This window comes from Zalophus californianus, chromosome 12, assembly GCF_009762305.2.
Source record: "Zalophus californianus isolate mZalCal1 chromosome 12, mZalCal1.pri.v2, whole genome shotgun sequence".
In the NCBI taxonomy this organism is placed as follows: Eukaryota; Metazoa; Chordata; class Mammalia; order Carnivora; family Otariidae; genus Zalophus; species Zalophus californianus.
In genome coordinates this window covers 47,540,248-47,560,389 of record NC_045606.1, presented here as the reverse complement: position 1 = coordinate 47,560,389, position 20,142 = coordinate 47,540,248, and the positions used below count along the sequence as shown (strand labels likewise).

Sequence of the window (20,142 nt, the reverse complement as noted above, 5' to 3'; positions counted from 1 at the left end):
GGAAGAAATCAGAGAGGGAGACAAACCATGAGACACTCTTGACTCTGTGAAACAAATTGAGGGGTGCAGAAGGGGAGATGGGTGGGGGGATAGGGTAACAGGGTCATGGGCATTAAGGAGGGCATGTGATGTGATGAGCACTGGGTGTTATACGCAACTGATGAATCATTGAATACTATATCAGAAAATAATGATGTACTTTATGTTGGTTAACTGAATTTAAAAAAAAAAGAGAAATGAGAGATTTGACTGAAACATCTTCGGCTGAAATTTTTATTTTGTTTTAGTAAAATATGTTAGACAATTTTCCTAACGTATTTAGTTTCATTTTTCACTGAAATAAAACATTGTAATTGAACAACATAACAGTTAACATTATCTATTGAAGTTTTTTTCTTTATTTTGGTTCTAATTTTATTTTTGCCCCGTCCAAAGTATTGCAAAAAGCATTTATTAATTTTTCTTGTCGGTATTTCATGTTTTGATTCCAGAGTATCTATTTCTAATAAAAGGAAGAAATTTGCCAAATGGGTTGGTTCTACTAAAAGAAAGGGTGTCAGCCAGCAACAAGCCTTTCAGTAAAACCAAAGATAGTCACATATATTCATGTGTATTTTATTCCTAAGAGCACACTTTATTGCTAAAACGCAGAGACCAATAGCTTAACACATTGATGATAATATCAGACACTGTATTTGCTTTGGGTGTGTGTGTGTGTGTGTGTGTGTGTGTGTGTGTGTGTGTGTGTGTGTGTGTGTGTGTGTGTGTGTGGTTATGAATAGAGTAACCAAGACTAATAGTCTCATTTATGTAAATACTCACTCTGAAATCCACAGGACTTTCCTTTCTTTTTTTCTTTTTCTTTTTCTTTCTTTCTTTCTTTCTTTCTTTCTTTCTTTCTTTCTTTCTTTCTTTCTTTCTTTCTTTCTTTCTTTTTCTTTCTTTCTTCTTTCTTTCTTTCTTTTTCTTTCTGCTTTTTTAAAATACATTTAAATAAATAAATACTTTTGGTGAGCAAAAAACAATATTTTCAGTAAATTTAATTAACTGAAATTAGAAATTTAAAGTGTTCAGTTGATACACTAAAGAATATTGGTGATATTTTACTAAAACTTCTGGAGGTTTTTTTTTAAGATTTTATTTACTTATTTGTCAGAGGGAGACAGAATGAGGGAACACAAGCAGAGGGAGGGGCAGGCAAAAGGAGAAGCAGACTCCCCACTGAGGAGGGAGCCCAATGCGGCATTCGATCCCAGGACCCTGGGATCATGCCCTGAGCTGAAGGTAAACACTTAACCAACTGAGCCACCCAGACATCCCACTTCTGGAGGTTTTTAAAGAAAAATTAAGCTTCCTAATTATGTAAATTAATTTGGAAAAAGAGTTGAGCAAAAATTCATCAAAGTGTCTGTGTCATAAAACTGTTGTAAAATATGAGAAAAGGGGCTTTTAAGATGTGATGCAGTGTTAAGGGGCCTTTTTTTATTCAAAACAAGTGATATTTGAATTCCACTTTTCCTTCCTTAAATGAAAAATTATTAAATTGTTTATATTTTTTAGACTTCACTTTGAGCATTAGCAGTTGTTCCTAAAAATGCACATAAAATGAATTGTTAAATCAAATGGTACTTAATTTTTAAGTCAAATGCTATTTTAAACTGTCATTTTTCACTTTTTTTTAAACCAAGTAGTACTTTGTAAAAGTAAAAAATATATATCAAGGTCCATGATTTGAATTTGTTTTAAAGGAAGGCATACTATAACAATTATTTTGCATTGTTTATATATATATTTTAATAGAGAAAATTACTCTCTTAGTATGCTAAACACCAGCCTTCTAGGAAATTATTTTAACATTTAGGCAGAGCTTCAACCCTAGTCTTTTCTGAGGTTTTAACCTGACTAATCTGGCCCCAGCTATATTGTTCTTCCCTGATCTCCATTACAAGCGGTGTTTACACAACTAATCTGGCACTAGTGGTTTCCTATTTTCCATTTTTTTTTCATATAAATGTCTTCATCTTCTCTGTCTAAAGAACACACTTTTCAAAGCAGGCATTATGCATCACTCACCTGGACGTTCCATCTCATGCAAAACTATGGCCATTTACCAATTTCAGACTTCAGGAAAGAGTATGGGCTCTGAGACCAGAAAGGTCTAGATTTAAATTCTGGCTCTCCCACTTTGTAGTTATGATCTGTAAGTTTTTCCTCAATTTCCTCTTCTTTATGATAGCAAGAAAATAAGAATTAACTCATTATTAAGACTAGCAAAGATAATCTTAAAAACATGCTTAGCCCTCTAAACATTTTTGTTCTTCAATGTATGTTATCTTTTACTTCTCTTCCTAACTACCTTCACCTCTCTTCACAACTGCTTGCAAGAATCTTTTTTATTCTTTTTGTCTTTACTTCCCCACCTCCTTTTTCTTTTTTCTTCTCTTTTTTTTTCTTTTCTTCCTTTTCCTTTCCTTTCCCTTTCCCTTTCCCTTTCCTTTTCTTTCTTTTTTTCTTAATGGTTCCTTTTTGGTGTCCCTAGTTCAAAAACAGCATACAAGACGTGGTAGAATTTTACTTACATTTGAAAAAGTCTTGGCAGTGACCTAGACAGAAACTAAAAAAAGAAAAACCAAAACACAACTTATACTTACTAGAGAAATCACTCATGGTTGTTAGGATCAATTTGAGATCTTATGCTTAATGGTTTTACTTGCAAAATATTGGATGTTTATTTCATTGAATAGTTCAAAGAATTAGGTCATTTGCTTAAAGAATGGATATAATAAGATGAAGGTGATAGGTCAAATCACCATATGGTAAGTTGGTTTCACTGGATTTGGTGGCTTTGACTGTATTTGTAACCTAAAGCAATCAAATGAGTAAGTTATTTATCTCAATCAGAATCCAACTCCATCTATAAAAAAGAAAAGCCCCCATTCTCTTCACCGGATATTATGAATGTAGCCACATTTTTCTTCATGAAAAGCAATACCTTAAGTCGCTCATATTGATGGGAACACTGGGAACTCTAAATGACTTTGCCACAATCACACAACTTCTGAATGTCTTGCTTCCATGATGTCACTTTTTTTTTCCCACTAAGAATCTCAGTGTTTCTTTAACACCTGTTTTATGTCATGTTATATAAATTCCTTTCATTTTACTTACATTGCAGAGTTTTCCCTCCTATTGCTCTACTCTCTATAGGGGTGGAGGTATAGCTGGAACGTGTCATATGTGGAAATGACTTCTAAAAAAGCACACTGATGTTATTATTAACAAAATTGATCACTAAGTTCTTATGTCTGGAAAAAGAGGGTCAAGACATTGTTAAACAGACCCAGATTCTACCAGGCTATCGTGAAGATGAAATTTTGGTGAAAAGTTTTATGGTAGAGGAAATTTTGGATCTCTTTCAGCACTGGTTAGATAAATAGCATTAGAACCTGTAGGCTAACTTATCCATTTATCCTCTTTAGTCCTACCGTTTGGTGCCTCAGCTTCCAACCATTAAGTTTTGAGTATTGTGGGAAAGGTTTCATTGGCATCACTTATTGCCATTAAAGCACTTCCCTTCTGAATGTTGGCTGCCAAAGTGTGTGGCATCCTGTGGAGCAAGAGGTTGAGGACATAGATTGCAGTGAGGCTGAACAGTTTGCACTTCCTAGCAGTGACACCAGACATCAATCTTTCCTAAAGACAGACGAGAACACATGAATATAAGAACTCTTTAAAAAGAACAAGCGAGGCATTATCCAACCAACCAAAAAAAAAAAAAAAAAAAAAAATGCCACCAAAGCATTTTCCCAGGAAGTTTCTCAAAGATGAAAATGCATTGAAATTACTTTACATTGTCATGTTGGTTGTTTCAAGAAACAAATTAAAAGAAGTCTCTATAAGGTAGATATTTATGAGGTTGAAATTCTTAATGGTATAGTGTTTGAGAATCATTTAATTGCATTTCAAAGTGTGTGTTGCATGTTTTACATGTGCACATCAGCTGGCCTTACAAAAGAATACTAATTTGGTCACAGTTAATCTGTTTCACATGGTCTGCAGCATCAAATGTGACATCATTATAGGAAATCATTTTATGCAACTCTGCAACACTAGGAGAATTTTTTTTTTTTTTTGGTCATTTGACAAGATTTTAGACAAGTTGATCACAAGAACAGAGAGAATTACTAGGAGAAATGTGTTAAGATCATTGTTTTGACCTATACTAATTTGTTGTGTTATCCAATAGATTTGTGGCTGCTCAAATTCACACTGCACTGCAAAGCTCAGAGTTCAAGGCAAGTTACTGTGGACTCATAGGTGTCAGACTCTACTGAGAAATGTCCAATATGAGCTGTAGACATAGATAATATTTTGCTTCATGTCATTTTACCTTTAACCAATTTAAGTCATCTTCACTGCATGCAGAGTAACTTTAAAAATAATAGTTTCTGATACTAATGGCATTATAAAATATTTCTAACAACTTGTTTTTTAAATTATATTTAAGTACAATGCTACTCCTAGAGAAGAGCATTTTTTTCTGATAAAAAAATATGGTTCTTTGTATTTGGCCAGTAAGATTAAGACCAGTTCACAGTACAACCACAAATATTTGGAATAACAGAAAAGAGGAAGAAAGGGGATGCATGGAAGCTTTGACTGACTTCCTTTGGATTTTATTAACAAGTTGAGTAACAGTACAAAAGAACCGCATGGATAGCCTTATGTGTTTTGGCCATTTTTTGGTTTTCTATTTGGGTAATTTAAAAATATTCAGGGAGTTTTGTGAAGCTATATAATTTTTTGTTGTTTTTGTTTTCATTGTTTGAGCCTTCTGAAAAGAAAATATGACAAAGTGATACATCACATTCTTATTCTCCCAGCCTCAAAAGTGTATCAAAAATATATATCTTCAAGTAGAGATTAATTTTGTGATAGAGTAAGCTGAATTATAAGCAAGTGGGGTAGCTCTAGTGGTGACATTCTGCAAGTGGTTAAGAAATCGAAAAACGGCACTACAGGTAGATGAACTCCAAGTCTGATGTTCTAACTTCAGGACCAGAGAGGCAGCAGTACACCATATGATAATATTTAAAATATTTTGAGGAACTAGAGGAGAATGTCCTTTAGTATGAAAGCTATCTTATTACTTTAGAATTTGACTATGTCAAATATAGCTTTTGTGTTTCTTCATGTGCTCTCCCCTATAATCTTTCTAAAAAGTCAAAACTTTAAAAAAAGAATATCTTACATTTTATTATTGACCTTCACAAGTAATAATGTTCTTCTATGTTACCTTTGCCATTCAACATTTTTCTTCATATTTTCTTATATATATGAATGTTTCCATTAGTAATAAAACCAACTTGTAAGCCTGCTTGCTACAGTGTATTAGAAGAAAATATCTCAGGGATGCCTGGGTGGCTCAGTCGGTTAAGCGTCTGCCTTCGGCTCAGGTCATGATCCCAGGGTCCTGGGATCGAGTCCCACATCGGGCTCCTTGCTCAGAGGGGAGCCTGCTTCTCCTTCTGCCTGCCACTCCCCCTGCTTGTATGGTCTCTCTCTCTCTCTCTCTCTCTCTCTAGCAAATAAACAAAATCTTAAAAAAAAAGAAGAATATATCTCAAGCTTATGTGAAGTCATTTAAAAAGTTTTATTTATACAGAAATATTGGTTTTTGTCTTGATTATATGCTAAGCCTTGCATAACTATCTAAAGAGAGGTCAAAAGGATACAAAAAGGCACTGAAATCTGCTTCCGCTTTGAGGTCTTTCCGGGCTATTCTCTCTCCTTGCCAAGATTATGGTGATACCATTAAGAAGGAAAGGACAACAGGGGACAGAAAACAAGACAATGAAATAGATTCAAAGCATAATATGTATGGAATTCCCCCCAAAGGAATTCAGACCCGGAAGTCAATAGACACCTGTAGACTGAAGTATTTGGAAGCCATCAACTTTTGGATAAGTGGTTATTGAAGTAATTTTAGATAATAGCACACCATTAGAAACGAGTGTGAAGAGCAAACAAAAATGAGTTAGTCCCTTTAAATGGGTGAGTAAAGAAGAAGAAGTCAGGGAAATGCACCTGGCCTGAGAAAAAGAAAAAGAACAGGAAACAAGGGGAAAGGAAAGCCAAAGGAAGAGGTTTTCAAGACAGATGCAGTGATCAAATGTTTCGGAAAGTTCAAATAGAGTGACACCTAAAAGAAGTCTAGTTTTGACAAGAAAGAGGCCAATAAGGATTTTGGAGTGAATTAAGTGATACTAAGAATGAGCTTACGAACGAATGGGACGTAAGGAAGTAAATAAACTGCTCTTTTAAGATGTTTTTTTTTTTTTTTTTTTTTAAAGATTTTATTTATTTATTCATGAGAGACAGAGAGAGAGAGAGGCAGAGGGAGAAGCAGGCTCCCAAGGAGCAGGGAGCCTGATGCGGGACTCGATCCCAGGACCCTGGGATCATGACCTGAGCCGAAGGCAGATGCTTAACCATCTGAGCCACCCAGGCGCCCTCTTTTAAGATGTTTGAGGTAAAAACAAATTAAAGAAATGGAAGATCAAGGGATCATGTTTTACAAAGTGGAAAGTTTTGTTATGACTGAAATTAGGGAGAATGAATCAGTGTAAAGGGAAAGGGAAATTTTAAAAAATATTGATTTTACTAATGAAAATACACATATTTAGCAAATAAAATAGTTTGACTTGTCTAGTGCTTATTCAAATGATCCAATTTTTTATAAACATGGGTTTAATCAAAAAAATATATTGGTGTCTACTATGCAAAGACACAATGAGGTGCTGTAGAAAATACAAAGATGGACAAATTAATCTCTCTCAGTAGAGTATTGATGATGTTAGAGGCCTAGGAATAATAAAGATTGTATAATAATTGTGGCCAGGAGGGCGACAAAAATGACATAGGCAGTGGTCCTTGAGAGATGAAGAATATTTTGACAGGTCCCGGAAAGATAGGGGACCCTGAAAGTGCTGAGGGTGTTCAAGCCCAGAGAATGGAGGGTACACAAGAAAAAGGGGGAGCTAAATAATTTTTCATGTAACAATCCTGTGTCACAAACTGTTACTCTTCTGATTTTACTTTAATCATTTCAAATATGTAAAAACCACTCTTAGTGTTGGCTGTATAAAGAAGGTTGTGGGCTGGATTTGGTCCATAAATTAATGCTGACCCTTACACAAGATTGTGAATAGTCTAAGGACAGCATATCTTATACATAGATGTCACACAGTGAATATTTCCCAATTGTACTGAGGCACTGAGGCCTCAGACTAGGAAAGTGGGCATGGATTCTGAAAGAAAGGAAGCAGGTGACACAGTAGATTGACAGGAAACCCAAAGTAGAATCTCATTGGTGATGGCAGGGAGGAAAAAGGAATGATCAAAGGTACAATAGTCATATTACAAGTTCAAAAACAAGAATTATGGGCAGAAAACAATGAATTCAGTTAAGAAATAGCATTTGGGTTTGAAAGTCATGTAGCAAAGGGGTCATGATTGGGGAATCTAAGGGGTAGACTATGAGGTTACCCCATTAAATAGTAGGGAATATGCTCCCACATAACCACTTCCATCATTCAATGCCCAAAGGTCTAAGAACCTCTTTCTCCAGTATCAGTGGGACAAGGTAGTTCTTGGCATCCTCCCTTTTAAATCAGACATACATTCAGATTTAAGGAATACTTTGAAGGGGACAGAGGAAAGGGCAAAATAACTCATCAGAGTAACATCATTTAGTTCCAAGATGTGTCAACAAATGGTAATAACAGAGTGAGGAACAGCAGTTCCAATATACAAAAGGAAATCTGTCAGGTATAGATTGGGTCCTCAAAAACCAGTGCCAATGCTAATCTATGTCAGAATGACATCATTCACAAAGGATAAACTGCCTTGTTCCAGTTGGGACATTCGGTTTGGATTCAATCTGTCACCTTCATTGGACACCATAGTATTTCCTGTATATCCAGTGGTACTGAAAAGTTTCCAACATAAAAACCATACTCATTTGCTATGACACAGTAAAAATTAGTTTGAAAACATAAAGGTGAATAGTAAGACCCATAGAAAGCTCTTATTATTGGCGAGGAGATACTGGTAGGTTTTTGTTTTTGTTGTTGTTGAAAAGTAGTTTACATTTACTCATGGGGTTTATCAGAGAATGAAAACAGATTGCAACCACGTTCTAACTAGTGGTTTCATGCCATTTTTCCTGGTTTCCTGTCTTTTCCTGACAACCCCTGGCTGCTTTGCTTTCCTTTTTTTTTTTATTTTAAAAGATTTTATTTATTTATTCATTCGAGACACAGAGATACAGAGAGAGAGAGAGCATGAACAGGGGGAGAGGCAGAGGGAGAGGGAGAAGCAGGCCCACCGCTGAGCCAGGAGCCCGATGCGGGGCTCAATCCCAGGACCCCGGGATCATGACCTGAGCTGATGGCAGACGCTCAACAACTGAGCCACCCAGGTGCCCCCTGCTTTGCTTTCCTATTCACTTCCTTATGTTGCTCTCTTTTTAAACTTTGGAGGTTATTTGTTCTTAGATTCTGTGACTTGCAGAGACAAATTATATAAATAATTGTTCCAAACATAATACAGCCGAAGTTCATTGTGTCTCACCACATGCAGCAAGCATGCTGCACAGAAGTGTCACAGAGAGCTTGCCAATCCTAGCTAACTCTATTGACATAAAGAGAGCCCTTCTCCCATGATTTCTGCCCCCTGATTGTGCTAGTTGGGGTATTATGAATGCCAAGTATATGTCATTAAATATCTGGAAAATTTCTTGCTTTTAATCTATAAAAGTGTGTGACTTTCTTAGAATCTGAATAAATTTTAAGAATCTCATATTAAAGTCACTAACTTCACCAAAACCCAAGTCATGACATTAAAGTGGCTGCTGACAACCAGGACCCTCGGGCATTAGAATTTGGTTTTATTCAATAGATAAGTAATTTTTCATGAGACATAAACATTGTCAAATTTGTAATTATTTTGAAATGTAATACTGTTAGCTTTTATTTCAAAGGATTTTACGTAATTCTGCCAACTTTTTCAGATAGGGATAGTTTCCTTATGGACATGGCTAATTTTCCACATAGGTTGGAAGGTACGGAATCTCTCTTAACCAAAAATTTCTCTTCATTGGCATTTTATATTTCTGGAAATTTCAGTATGCATGCCACTTAAGAATATGTTAGTTCAATGATATGTTTTCTACTGAGTGAGGAAGAGCTCTTTCCATGCATCAGCAGTGATATAAATCAGGATTTTATAACACATTACCCAGCCCATGGCCTAGGGCCAGGGAAATATAAATTTGAACTGAAAGAAATCTAGGTGGTTACTTAGTCTTGACCAATATCTACACACAAACTGACAAGGAGTAGAGGAATACATGGAGAATGATGCAGCTTAGAGAAAGAAAAGGGTACATTGAAATCAAACTGTTTTATTTATAGCATTACTTTCAGACAACCTTGCATATAACCTTGGAATGGAATGGAATGGACCGTCAAGTCATCAAAATGATGTTAGGGATGACTCCAGGTGGCAGAGGAAAGAGAGGAAAAAACCACACAATATGTTCTGGATTTCCTATAACCATCTCTTTTAAGCAGTCATTTCAGAAGTTTAGCGATAATAAAATATATTACCTTGAGCTATGCTAGTTGGAAGTTGCATTTAGAAACATAGGTACCAGTTTGCTCAGTATACTATGAAATGCTTTCCCTATAGAAGTGAGTCTGTAGGAAGAACTGAGTACTGGAGAACATAGCTTTGTAGTAAGGTCAATGGCATTGGTGATGACCACATCACATTCATTTGTATTGAGAGCAAAAATTACTAGTGAGGGTATAGTGGAGTTAGTTCACTGAGTTATAACAAATTCCAGTGACTTAATGCAATAAAGATTGATTTCTCTCTCTCATCTTTGTTAAATATGGGTGAGTGGGGGCACCCTACTCCATGCTATCATGGACATCCAAGATCCTCCCATCTTTCCTTTGTCTTTGCATACAGAGCCCAGGGTACCAACATCCTCTGCTGAATATTCTGTATATTGTTTGCAGTTGAAGGGGAACAGAGAGAGTGGAGGAGGCACAGCTGTTCTTTACCTCATCCCGAGGGTTAGTGGGGGTAGAAAATATAGTTTCTGCAACTAATAACTAATAATTAATTAATAAGAATAGCAATCATTACTTACCTTAGGCAAATTATTAGATCCCCTTGTGTCTCCATTGCCTCATCTATAAAGTGGAAACCATACAATTACCTATCTATCTTCTAGTGTAGCTGTAACATATGAATTAGTATATGTAAAGTGTTTAAATTTTGCCTGGTACATGCTAAGCACTTTTATGTGCTTATAATCATTGCTGTTAATACTATTTGTATTTGTATTATAAATATTATTACTCAAGCTCATCTTTGAGTAAAAACAGGGAGGGACTTTTATGACAATTCTAACTATTGAGTTGAGTAGGCAATGATCAAAAGTTGAATTGCATGAGATACTGTGCAATCTTATTTCCTGGGGCATTTTGAGAAAAGAAAATAAAAGAAGGTAGGAAAGTGGTTAGTCACTCAAACAGAGGGAAGGTAATGTCTTCTTACATTCTACAAAAGCCCTGTATAATCTTTAAAAAGGTTTTGTAAAACTTCAACTACAAAGTGATGCAGAACATGTGCAATTTACACAGAATTATATTTATTTTAAGGTATGTAAGACTTTCCTGGACCAGTCAATCCTTTCTATATCTTTTTTTTTAAGATTTTATTTATTTATTTGAGAGAGAGAGAGAATGAGAGATAGAGAGCATGAGAGGGAAGAGGGTCAGAGGGAGAAGCAGACTCCCTGCTGAGCAGGGAGCCCGATGTGGGACTCGATCCCGGGAATCCAGGATCATGACCCGAGCCGAAGGCAGTCGCTTAACCAACTGAGCCACCCAGGCACCCTCTATATCTTTTTTAAAAATTTCTATTTGGTTTCAGGTTCTTTGAAAGATTTTTTTTCTATTTTGTGCTTTTATCTATTAGAATACCTAAACAAATATTTGTATGTAGTAGAGATTTAATAGATTAGTGCTAAATAAGTATTTTTAAAAATCTACAATTAAAATGTAATCTTATTAAATTTAATCTTAATTCTTAAGACTTTCCCGAAAGGATTTAAAAGAATACAACTGACACAAATGTGGACGTATCAAAATTCTAAAATTTTAAAATTGTATTTTTTATTTGTAATATATGCAAGTGAATGTGGTAGGTGGTGATAACATCAATATGATTTTAAATAATTTTACCATTTTGTTCAAATAACTCAATAATAAGCATTACATTATATTTTGCTTATGCATTGTATAGAAACAGAAGTTTGGATTGGAAAAATAATGTAAATGCTTGGTTTTTTTTTTCTACTTCATACTGAAAAGCTGTATCTGCTTCTTTTTTGCTTGGTTTAAATTTTAAAAGAATATAAACATATAAATGGAGAACTCCCATTCTAAAACTCTACATGATAGAATTTAAAAGCTTCCATTTGAATATACATTTTTTAAGAAGTATTAATGTGTCAATTCCTAGAAAGATTAGAGTGCCTATTTAGTGTTTGTGACAGTTTTAGTGCCATCATGTTACCTCTTCTAAAGAAATTATTTAATATCTACATGTTGCCAAACATTCAGATAAGAAGAGAAAAATTTGGTCAGTTCTACATATGAACAGTTTCTGTGATGCTGAACATCTGGATATATGCAAAACATGTTGAACAAAAATGTGGCGGTCCAGCCAACTTGTCAGTTTTATTCTCATTGATTGGACATTTTTAGATATACTTAATAATTTGTGTTTTGCTACTAAGTGGGCAAAGGACAGATTAGAATAAAATACAACAAAGAATATCAGTCTCATTGAATGAATTGGTATTTTCATCAATTTTATCATCACAATTTCATTTGCTGCTATAGGAAGAGCATGAAGTTGTGTTCATAAAATTGATGATGTTGGTAATTAATTCAGTGGAGAGTGGAGACTAGGAAAGTAACTGAGGTCATGTTCATCGTTATTCACTAGTTATTATATTTTCATTAGACTTTAGTTTAATAGCTTGAGTTTGCTTCTAACTATTTTCTTAGCTCAAAAGATTTCTTGAAATCATTTATCAATCATGTTTATCTGTTGGGAAGAGATCAAACTTTTAAAGGATTCACTTATGTCTCGTGTATTCAGATTCAAGGTAACAATTGTTTTCATTTTAAAAATGGAAAAGGTCAGTGTTTTATAGTGTTAGATTTCTTGTTAAAGGGGATAGGCAATTGTCCCTATCCAACATCATCTTTTGAGAGTGCATTTTGAACTCCTGAAATGTCCTTTACTTATTGGAAATTATCATCTGAGGCCCAGAAAATACTTGGACCCAGTTACTACCATTTCTGAAGGAGAAAAAAAAAAAAATCCAAGAAGGGTGTGAATATATTAAGTAAATCATTGCTGAATGGGGGGAGGATCCTTTCTCTTCTTTAGTGAAACAATTTTTCCCTTCACCCTTTCTATTTTATTTTTATTATTTATAAAATCAAAAATTTAAACTAAGGAATTCCACAAGACTGTTTGCAGTTCTCATGTTCCACAATCAACACAATATGCTAAATGTTGCATAAATTGTTACTATCACCCCTTTATTGGTTCCAAGCATCACTAACGTTTTACAAAATGCCGGTTACATTTCTGCCTTCATAACTTGAGGGCTTTCCAAATTATAAGTGAAGACAACATCATCACCCCCCAAGGATGCCCCAAGACTTTCTGGCCTGTCCACTAATGAAGATTAAATAGCTATCCTCTATCTGTGAAAATTTCTAATAGACCTATGCTTATGTCTCAGATTAACCTACAGGGTTATTCTCTGCATCCATAGGTGACAAGACACTTATTTAGACAAGAGACTTATTTAGATACAATTTAAATGTATAACACACATAGACTCCGTTAGCTTCTAGACACAAATTTCTCATCATGCTGAAAACTTTCTCCAAAGTAACCTCTGTTCTTTGTTATATATGCTAAAAATGTTTTTTATAACACTCTCAAGTATTTATATTGAGTTTCATCAAAATTGAAACTTTTGTTCTTCATAAGACACTGTTAAAAAAATGGAGTCAAGCCATAGCGTAAGAGAAAATGTTTGCAAATCACATAGTTAATGAAGGACTTGTATGAAGAATATATGAGATTTCTGAAAGCTCAATAATAAGAAAACAACTCAACTAAAATATGGGCACAATTTTGAAAAGAGAGTTCAAAGAAGATATACAGATGGCAACAGATGGCAAATAACCACATGGAAGGATAATCATCGTCATTAGCCATATGTCAATGAAAATTAAAACTTCAATGTGATATAATTACATAGCTATTAGAATGCTATGAAATAAATGAATTAAAAATAAAACTAATAATGCCAAGTGTTGCCAGAGATATGGAGCAAATGTAACTCTCATACGCTCCTGGTGGTAGTACAGACAGGCACAGCCACTTTGGAAAATGGTTGGACGGTTTCTTTACAAGGTAAATGTAAATATATACAGCTCAGTAATCTCACTCCTAGGTGTTTGCCCAAGTGAAATGAAACTTATGATAAGAGAATAACTGTATGAGAATGTTTATAGGTTCTTTATTTGTAATTTCCCTGAACTGGAAGCAACTAAGCTGTTCTTCAATTACTAAATGAATAAAAACAAAACACAAAGTATGATTTGACGATAAAAACGGAATACTACTCAGCAAGAAAAAGGAATAAACTACTGATAAATACAGCAAAATGGAGAAATCTGTAATGCATTATGCTAAGTGAAAGAAACCAGACTCAAAAGGCTAAATACTATGTAATTCATTTGTATGACATTCTCAAAAGGGCAAAACTATAGGAAAGAATTCAAATCAGTGGTTGTAAGAGACTGGGAGAATGAGGCCAAGGGGGATTGACTACTGTATTATCTATTTCTTTCTGACACATTCATGGCTTATCTCATAGTCTCTGTGGGTCTGGAATCTGGGCACAGCTTAGTTGAGGGCTCCTGGCTCAAGATCTTTCAAGAGGTTGTAGTTAAGCAATTAAGCTGCCTACTGGCTGCAGTGTTATATGAAGGATCAGCTGGGGGTAGATCTGCTTCCAAATTCACTTACATGATTATTGGCAGGATTCAGTTCCTTGTGGAGTTTGAGCTGAGGTGCTTAGTTCCTCACTGGTTAGCTTGAGGCCTCTCCTAATTCCTTAACATACATGTTTTTCCAAAAGGCAGTTCACAACATGGTGGATGACTTTCCTCAGACAGAGCATTTGAGAGTATGAGAGAGAGTACCCAAGACATAAGCCTCTGTCTTTGTATAACCTAATGTCAGAAGTGAGATCCCATTACCTTGCCCAAAATTATATTCATTAGAAGGGAATTCTTAAATCCAGCCCAAAATCAAGGGGAGGGATTATGCAAGAGATGAACATCCTACAAGGGCACGGAATCACTGGGGGCCGTCTTAGAAGCCACTTCCATAGGACTCCTCTGGATCCCAGGGATTCATTTTTCTCCTACTTCAGAACACCCTCACCTCTCCCAAGATCCCAAGAGTTTCATCCCATGACATTATCAGTTCCAAGTCCAGAATCGCATCGTCTGATCAGGGAGCCATGTTAGAGTCTACTTGCCCTGACCATGAAGTGCCATGAGGAGTTTTGGGGGTTGGTCAAAACTTTCCTGTATCTTGATTAACTCATATTACCAAGTACAAAAAAGGGATGAATTTCACTGTATGTAAGTCATACTTTAATTTAAAAAAATAGAAAAAGTTAACAAACTCAAAAATATGACATAGGCACAAACACACATATTACATTAAATTTTGGCCAAATTGAATGATTGGTCAATGTATTAGTAAAATATATTTATACAAATCTTTATTTTAACACTGGAAAACAGCATAAATGTTTCTAACTATATCATTGAAAAGCCATAATAACATACCATATGCTTATATAATCAGTAATTCTCTTGTAGGAAAATAAAATTGTTACAGACTACAACTTATAATTACATTAGTTCTTTGATAAAAAGATGTTTATTCTTAAAAAACCATCTCTTCCTCTCTAATATTTGTTTTTATTCCTTAGAACAGATAATGAAATTCATATATTAGGGGAAATGAACATATTTGTAAATGCACTATTAATTTTTCATTTTGTTTACAAAAGAACTATTGAAACAATTTTCTATAAAATGCAGTTGTATAACCACTTTGAGAATGATTTACTTCAAGTAAGGTGCATAAACTGTGGAAAAAAATCTTATATTTTTTCTTGTTTTTCCTTGTTCTGAAAAGTGACAGAGGTAAGGCAGTAGGATCCAGTTACTGTACCCTGTTTATACAGCTGTACTTCATTGAACAAAGGCTTGTGTTACACACAGTTTGTGATAGGAAGTAAATGCTTTTAAAACAACTAAAGAGATAGGTCTTTAACCTCCACCTTCGTGGATTCTTTGTTCCCCCATTTAGCTTCTGTGGAAGTTATAGGAAGTAATTTAAATATGTTATTACTCTCTAATTGGACCTCATCTGATTAGCTCATCCCCTTCTGAACTCATAACATGAATACATTATGATGAGTTTTTAAAGCAAATCCTGAAAAGTCCAACAAAATGGACAACGATTTTTTTTTTTGTAATGAAGTTTGTAAGTAATAGGTTCTGAAATGTTTAATAATGGGTATATTTTAAAGAGAAAATGGTGTTTGGATTATTTCAGGGTCTCACTCTGTAAGGAGTTTTAAAAGACTTATGAGATTCACCAAGTTTATTACCTCTTAATAAACTTTCACACAATAGTGCCACAGGATTCTTGGTTTATCTCTTATTTGTAGCTGTATAAACTAGCCAATAAACCAGAGATTAAGGTTCTAGGTTATTTCAAGGATTATACCTGGGAAGTTAGAAGTCATTATGGTCAAGTAGTTTTCATTTGTATAAGAGCAATTTCCTTAATTGCTTGGGTAAAAATAAAGGTTCATTACAAGGAATGATTAAAGTGTCAACCAATTAGGATCTGTTACATATAAACTTATGGCTTATGAAAATACTTGTCTCCCCTGAAAATATATAACTTTAATAATAATGACTTCTGATGGGCCCTCTATTCATAATTTGGTTCATAATCTTTCCATTTTCACATAAGTCCTTCTTATATCTGAGCTATCATTTATTTACCAAAATTCTTATGCATATTTTGTTCGGTAACTCCCTACATAGATTGTCCAGAGAGTTTTTCATTTCCTAAATGAATGGCAGAGAAGGCACCCAGATTGGTGGGGGAGGGAACTTATTTATTTATTTATTTTTCTATCTATATACATTTATATATTTATATGTTTATATCTCCATAATTTTCATAAAATCCTCTTAACAAATTTTATTCTGCCAAGTGCTAGGTATTTTGACTACTAGTATATGGCAACTGTAAAGACCAATATCCAGGGCACCTGTGTAGCTCAGTTTGTTAAGTGCCTTACTCTTGATTTCGGTTCAGGTCATGATCTCAGGGTCATTAGATGGAGCCCCGAGTTAGGCTCCATGCTGGATGTGGAGCATGTTTAAGAGTCTTTCTCTCTTCCCTCCCTCCCCCAACTCATGTGCACCTGTATCCACACTCTCTCTAAAAAAAAAAAAAAAGATCAGTAACCCATCCAGTATTTCCACTCTTAGGGTCACTGTTCATTCCACATGCATACAAGAATAAAAGATTTGATTTCTAATCTGTGCTGCCATGGAAACAGTGATCATACCACACAGTTAATTCTATCTCCTATATTTGTAGCAAAGAACGGAAGTATAGTTAGTTTAGCTAAGAGCATACTTTCTTTTAGCTGAATAGACTATAGTGTGGTATCTGTAATTCTGATAAGAAAAAAATATTCACAGAATGAAAAATGTGGGCTTGTTCTATCTACTTAGGAGGTCATTATAGTGGCATATTGTAGAAAAAACAACCAACTATCCCTTTGGGATGTAAATGAATTGCAAGGCAATATGTAGGTAATCTGCATAATACTTGATGAAAATAAACAACTTACATTTCAGCAATTACGTGGGAGAATTTTAGAAATGGTAGTGTTTCGGTAAGGTACAGGAAGAGCTGTATGTATTAGCTAATATATTTCTGTAAATAAAAATGAAATGTTGGGGCACCTGGGTGGCTCAGTCATTAAGTGTTTGCCTTTGGCTCAGGTCATGATCCCGGGGTCCTGGGATCGAGCCCCGCATCAGGTTCCCTGCTTGGCGGGAGGCCTGCTTCTTCCTCTCCCACTCCCCCTGCTTGTGTTCCTGCTCTTGCTGTCTCTCTTTCTGTCAAATAAATAAATAAAATCTAAAAAATGAAATGTTAAGTCTTAGAACCAAATATTACTCTGCTTTGCCTTTTATTCCAATAGACAGATTTTAGACTTCTTAAAAAGCCATCAGGAAGGAATTTTATGTAATATTTCATTCCAAAATTTATGTACCAATTTCTCCCATCACATTATTCTTCTTTAATTATAAATATATTATCACATACTGAAAAATCATCACTATCCATTGACTGTATTATTACAACATTGACAGCTTTTATGATTTGTCATATTATAATAATACATTAGCAAGTATAAATTTTGGAAGTCATTTTAGCTTGCTGGAGGCATTTAATTATATCATATACACTATATATACTTATTCGCTATGTTTCAGTTTTATTTGTAATTTATACCCTCGCTGTTTCCAAAAGTCATTTGAAGCAGCTTATTTTAATTATAATTATATTGGCTAGGTTTTTCAGAGATGTTCCAGATTTTTTTTCCTCAGTTAACAAGAGCAGCATACATAAGTGAAAATGGAAGTTGCTTTGTTCTTATTCTCACGGCTCATTTCAAATTATGTGTTTTGCAGAGGTTAATATCATGTGGGCTGGACACCAAACCCACCACAGTTCTGAAGACTATAACTTATCCACAGCACTGAGACAATCTATTTTGCAAGTATATACTTCCTGGGTAAGTTGTATAAAATTGGATAAATGTGATAATATAATACATTTTTTGAAGTCTCATTTGTTTCTATTTCCTCTAAGTAAACTAAAGAAAATGTTTTAGTAAGAGGCTTTTCCTCCTTCTATAAGGCAAGACACATATGAAGCAAGTGATGTTTTGTAATGGTAGTCTTTTATTTGATAAAACAAAGCAAAGCAAAACAACAAAAAACAACTTCACCTTGAGGTATAAAGCAAGGTGAGAGATGATTGGCTGTCTATTTTTTTTTATTTACTATAACTAATGAAAGTGATATGTAGACAATGTGTCTCAGTTCAAATATATGCAAACAAAGATTTCATTTGAAACTTTTAGAAGCAGTTTTTAAAAATTCGATTCCCATTTCTGCATGCCCAAGTGAAATCTACTTAAATTCCTTGCTTTTCATTTACATATTAGAGCAGTTAATATGATGCTCAATAAAAATTTTGGCTCTAAAATATTTTTACCCTAGGAAATGAGCAGACTAATGAAAACCAGAAATAGTCTGTAGTTTGAAGTTTCTTCTGATTCACTGGGCAAACCTGACCCACTTGGTAATAGCCCCCATTTCTGATTGTCACTCTTTAGATCCCCATAGCTATCCAAACTACTGCTGCAAAGAGGCATATTGAGCTAGAAGGTCAGCGTTATCGGGGCATCTGGCTGGCTCAGTCCATAGAGCATCTGACTCTCGATTTTGGGGTCATGGGTTCGAGCACTCATTGGGTGTAGAGATTACTTTAAAAGAAAAAGAAAGAGTTATCGATGTGTAAGTGCTATTAACTATAAATTATAATGATCTAACTTTTGTATGGTCCTTTATAGTTTACAAGGCACTTTTAGATATCATTTATTGAATACTTTCTGTGTGCCAGACAATCTTCTAAGACCACTTTATGCATTAACTTATTTGATCTTCATGGCAACTTTAAGACACAGGTACTATTATCACTCTTATTTTAAAATGATGGAACTGAGTTTATAGTTCAGTCACAGAACTAGTAAAGGGAGGAGTTGAATTTGAAACCATTCAACCTGGCTGCAGGGTCCCGGATCTTATCCTTCACACTATATACTCTGCATTTGTCTCTACATTGTTTTTCACTTACATTACTGTGTTAGATCAAGTGTTACTATTATCAGGGGACTGAAGATCAGTGAGGTTAATTACACAGCTAGAAAGTGACAAAACCCCATATTTGAAACCAGGTGCCTCATAACCTATAAAAATGCATATATTGGCAGGTGTTGTAACCCAAACAGCAGCATAGGCAAAACAAATCTATAAGCCAGTGATGGTACAAATACATTTGCTGAAAGAGATATAAAAAGAAATCCACCCCACCACCCCCCATACTACACCCCTGTGTTACAGCTTGTGTTAATTTCCTAGGGCTGCCATGACAAAGTATCACAAACTGGGTAGCTTAGAACAACAGAATTGTGTTGTCTCATACTTCTGGAGGCCAGAAGTCTGAAATTAAGGTGTCATCAGGGCCATGGTCCCCCCTGAAGACTCTAGGGTAGGAACTGTTCTAGTCCTGTCTCTAAAATTTTTAGTTTCTGATAGTTCCTTGGCTTTTAGGAGCATAATGCTGGTCTTCACATGGTGATCTCCCCGTGTCTATGTACAAATTTCTCTTTTTTATACATAAGGACATCAGTCCTTTTGGATTAAGCACACCCTACTCCATTATGAGCACATCTTAATTTAATTACATCTATAAGGACTCTATTTCCAAATAAGGTCACATTCTGTGGTATTAGGGGACAGGATGTCAACACATGAATTTTGGGGGGACACAATTCAATCCACAACATACTCTAAGAAACATAGGTGGAAACAAAAGAATTTCTATTATATTATATATATTTCATCTTCTTATAGCTTGTGCTGGAACTCTGGATGATTTGATGTGAAGAAAATACTACCTCTTTCACAGTTGCCTAGCTCAAGACTGGTCTAGAGCTCTAGTGAGTAAAGGCAACAGGCCCCTGATGGAGGGGAAGTATACTGACTATCCTTCCTTCTTAAG

At 35.0% G+C, this 20,142-nt stretch overlaps 1 protein-coding gene across 2 annotated transcripts in view; it reads left to right on the top strand.

The window, feature by feature from the left end:
• Nucleotides 1-20,142, top strand: part of AGMO (alkylglycerol monooxygenase) — a 390,408-nt gene that overhangs the window by 163,168 nt on the left and 207,098 nt on the right. For both annotated transcript variants that reach the window (XM_027573869.1, XM_027573870.1), the window contains one exon: nt 17,985-18,088. In XM_027573869.1, the coding sequence (XP_027429670.1) occupies nt 17,985-18,088 (104 nt within the window). The remainder of the gene's footprint in view (nt 1-17,984; nt 18,089-20,142) is intronic.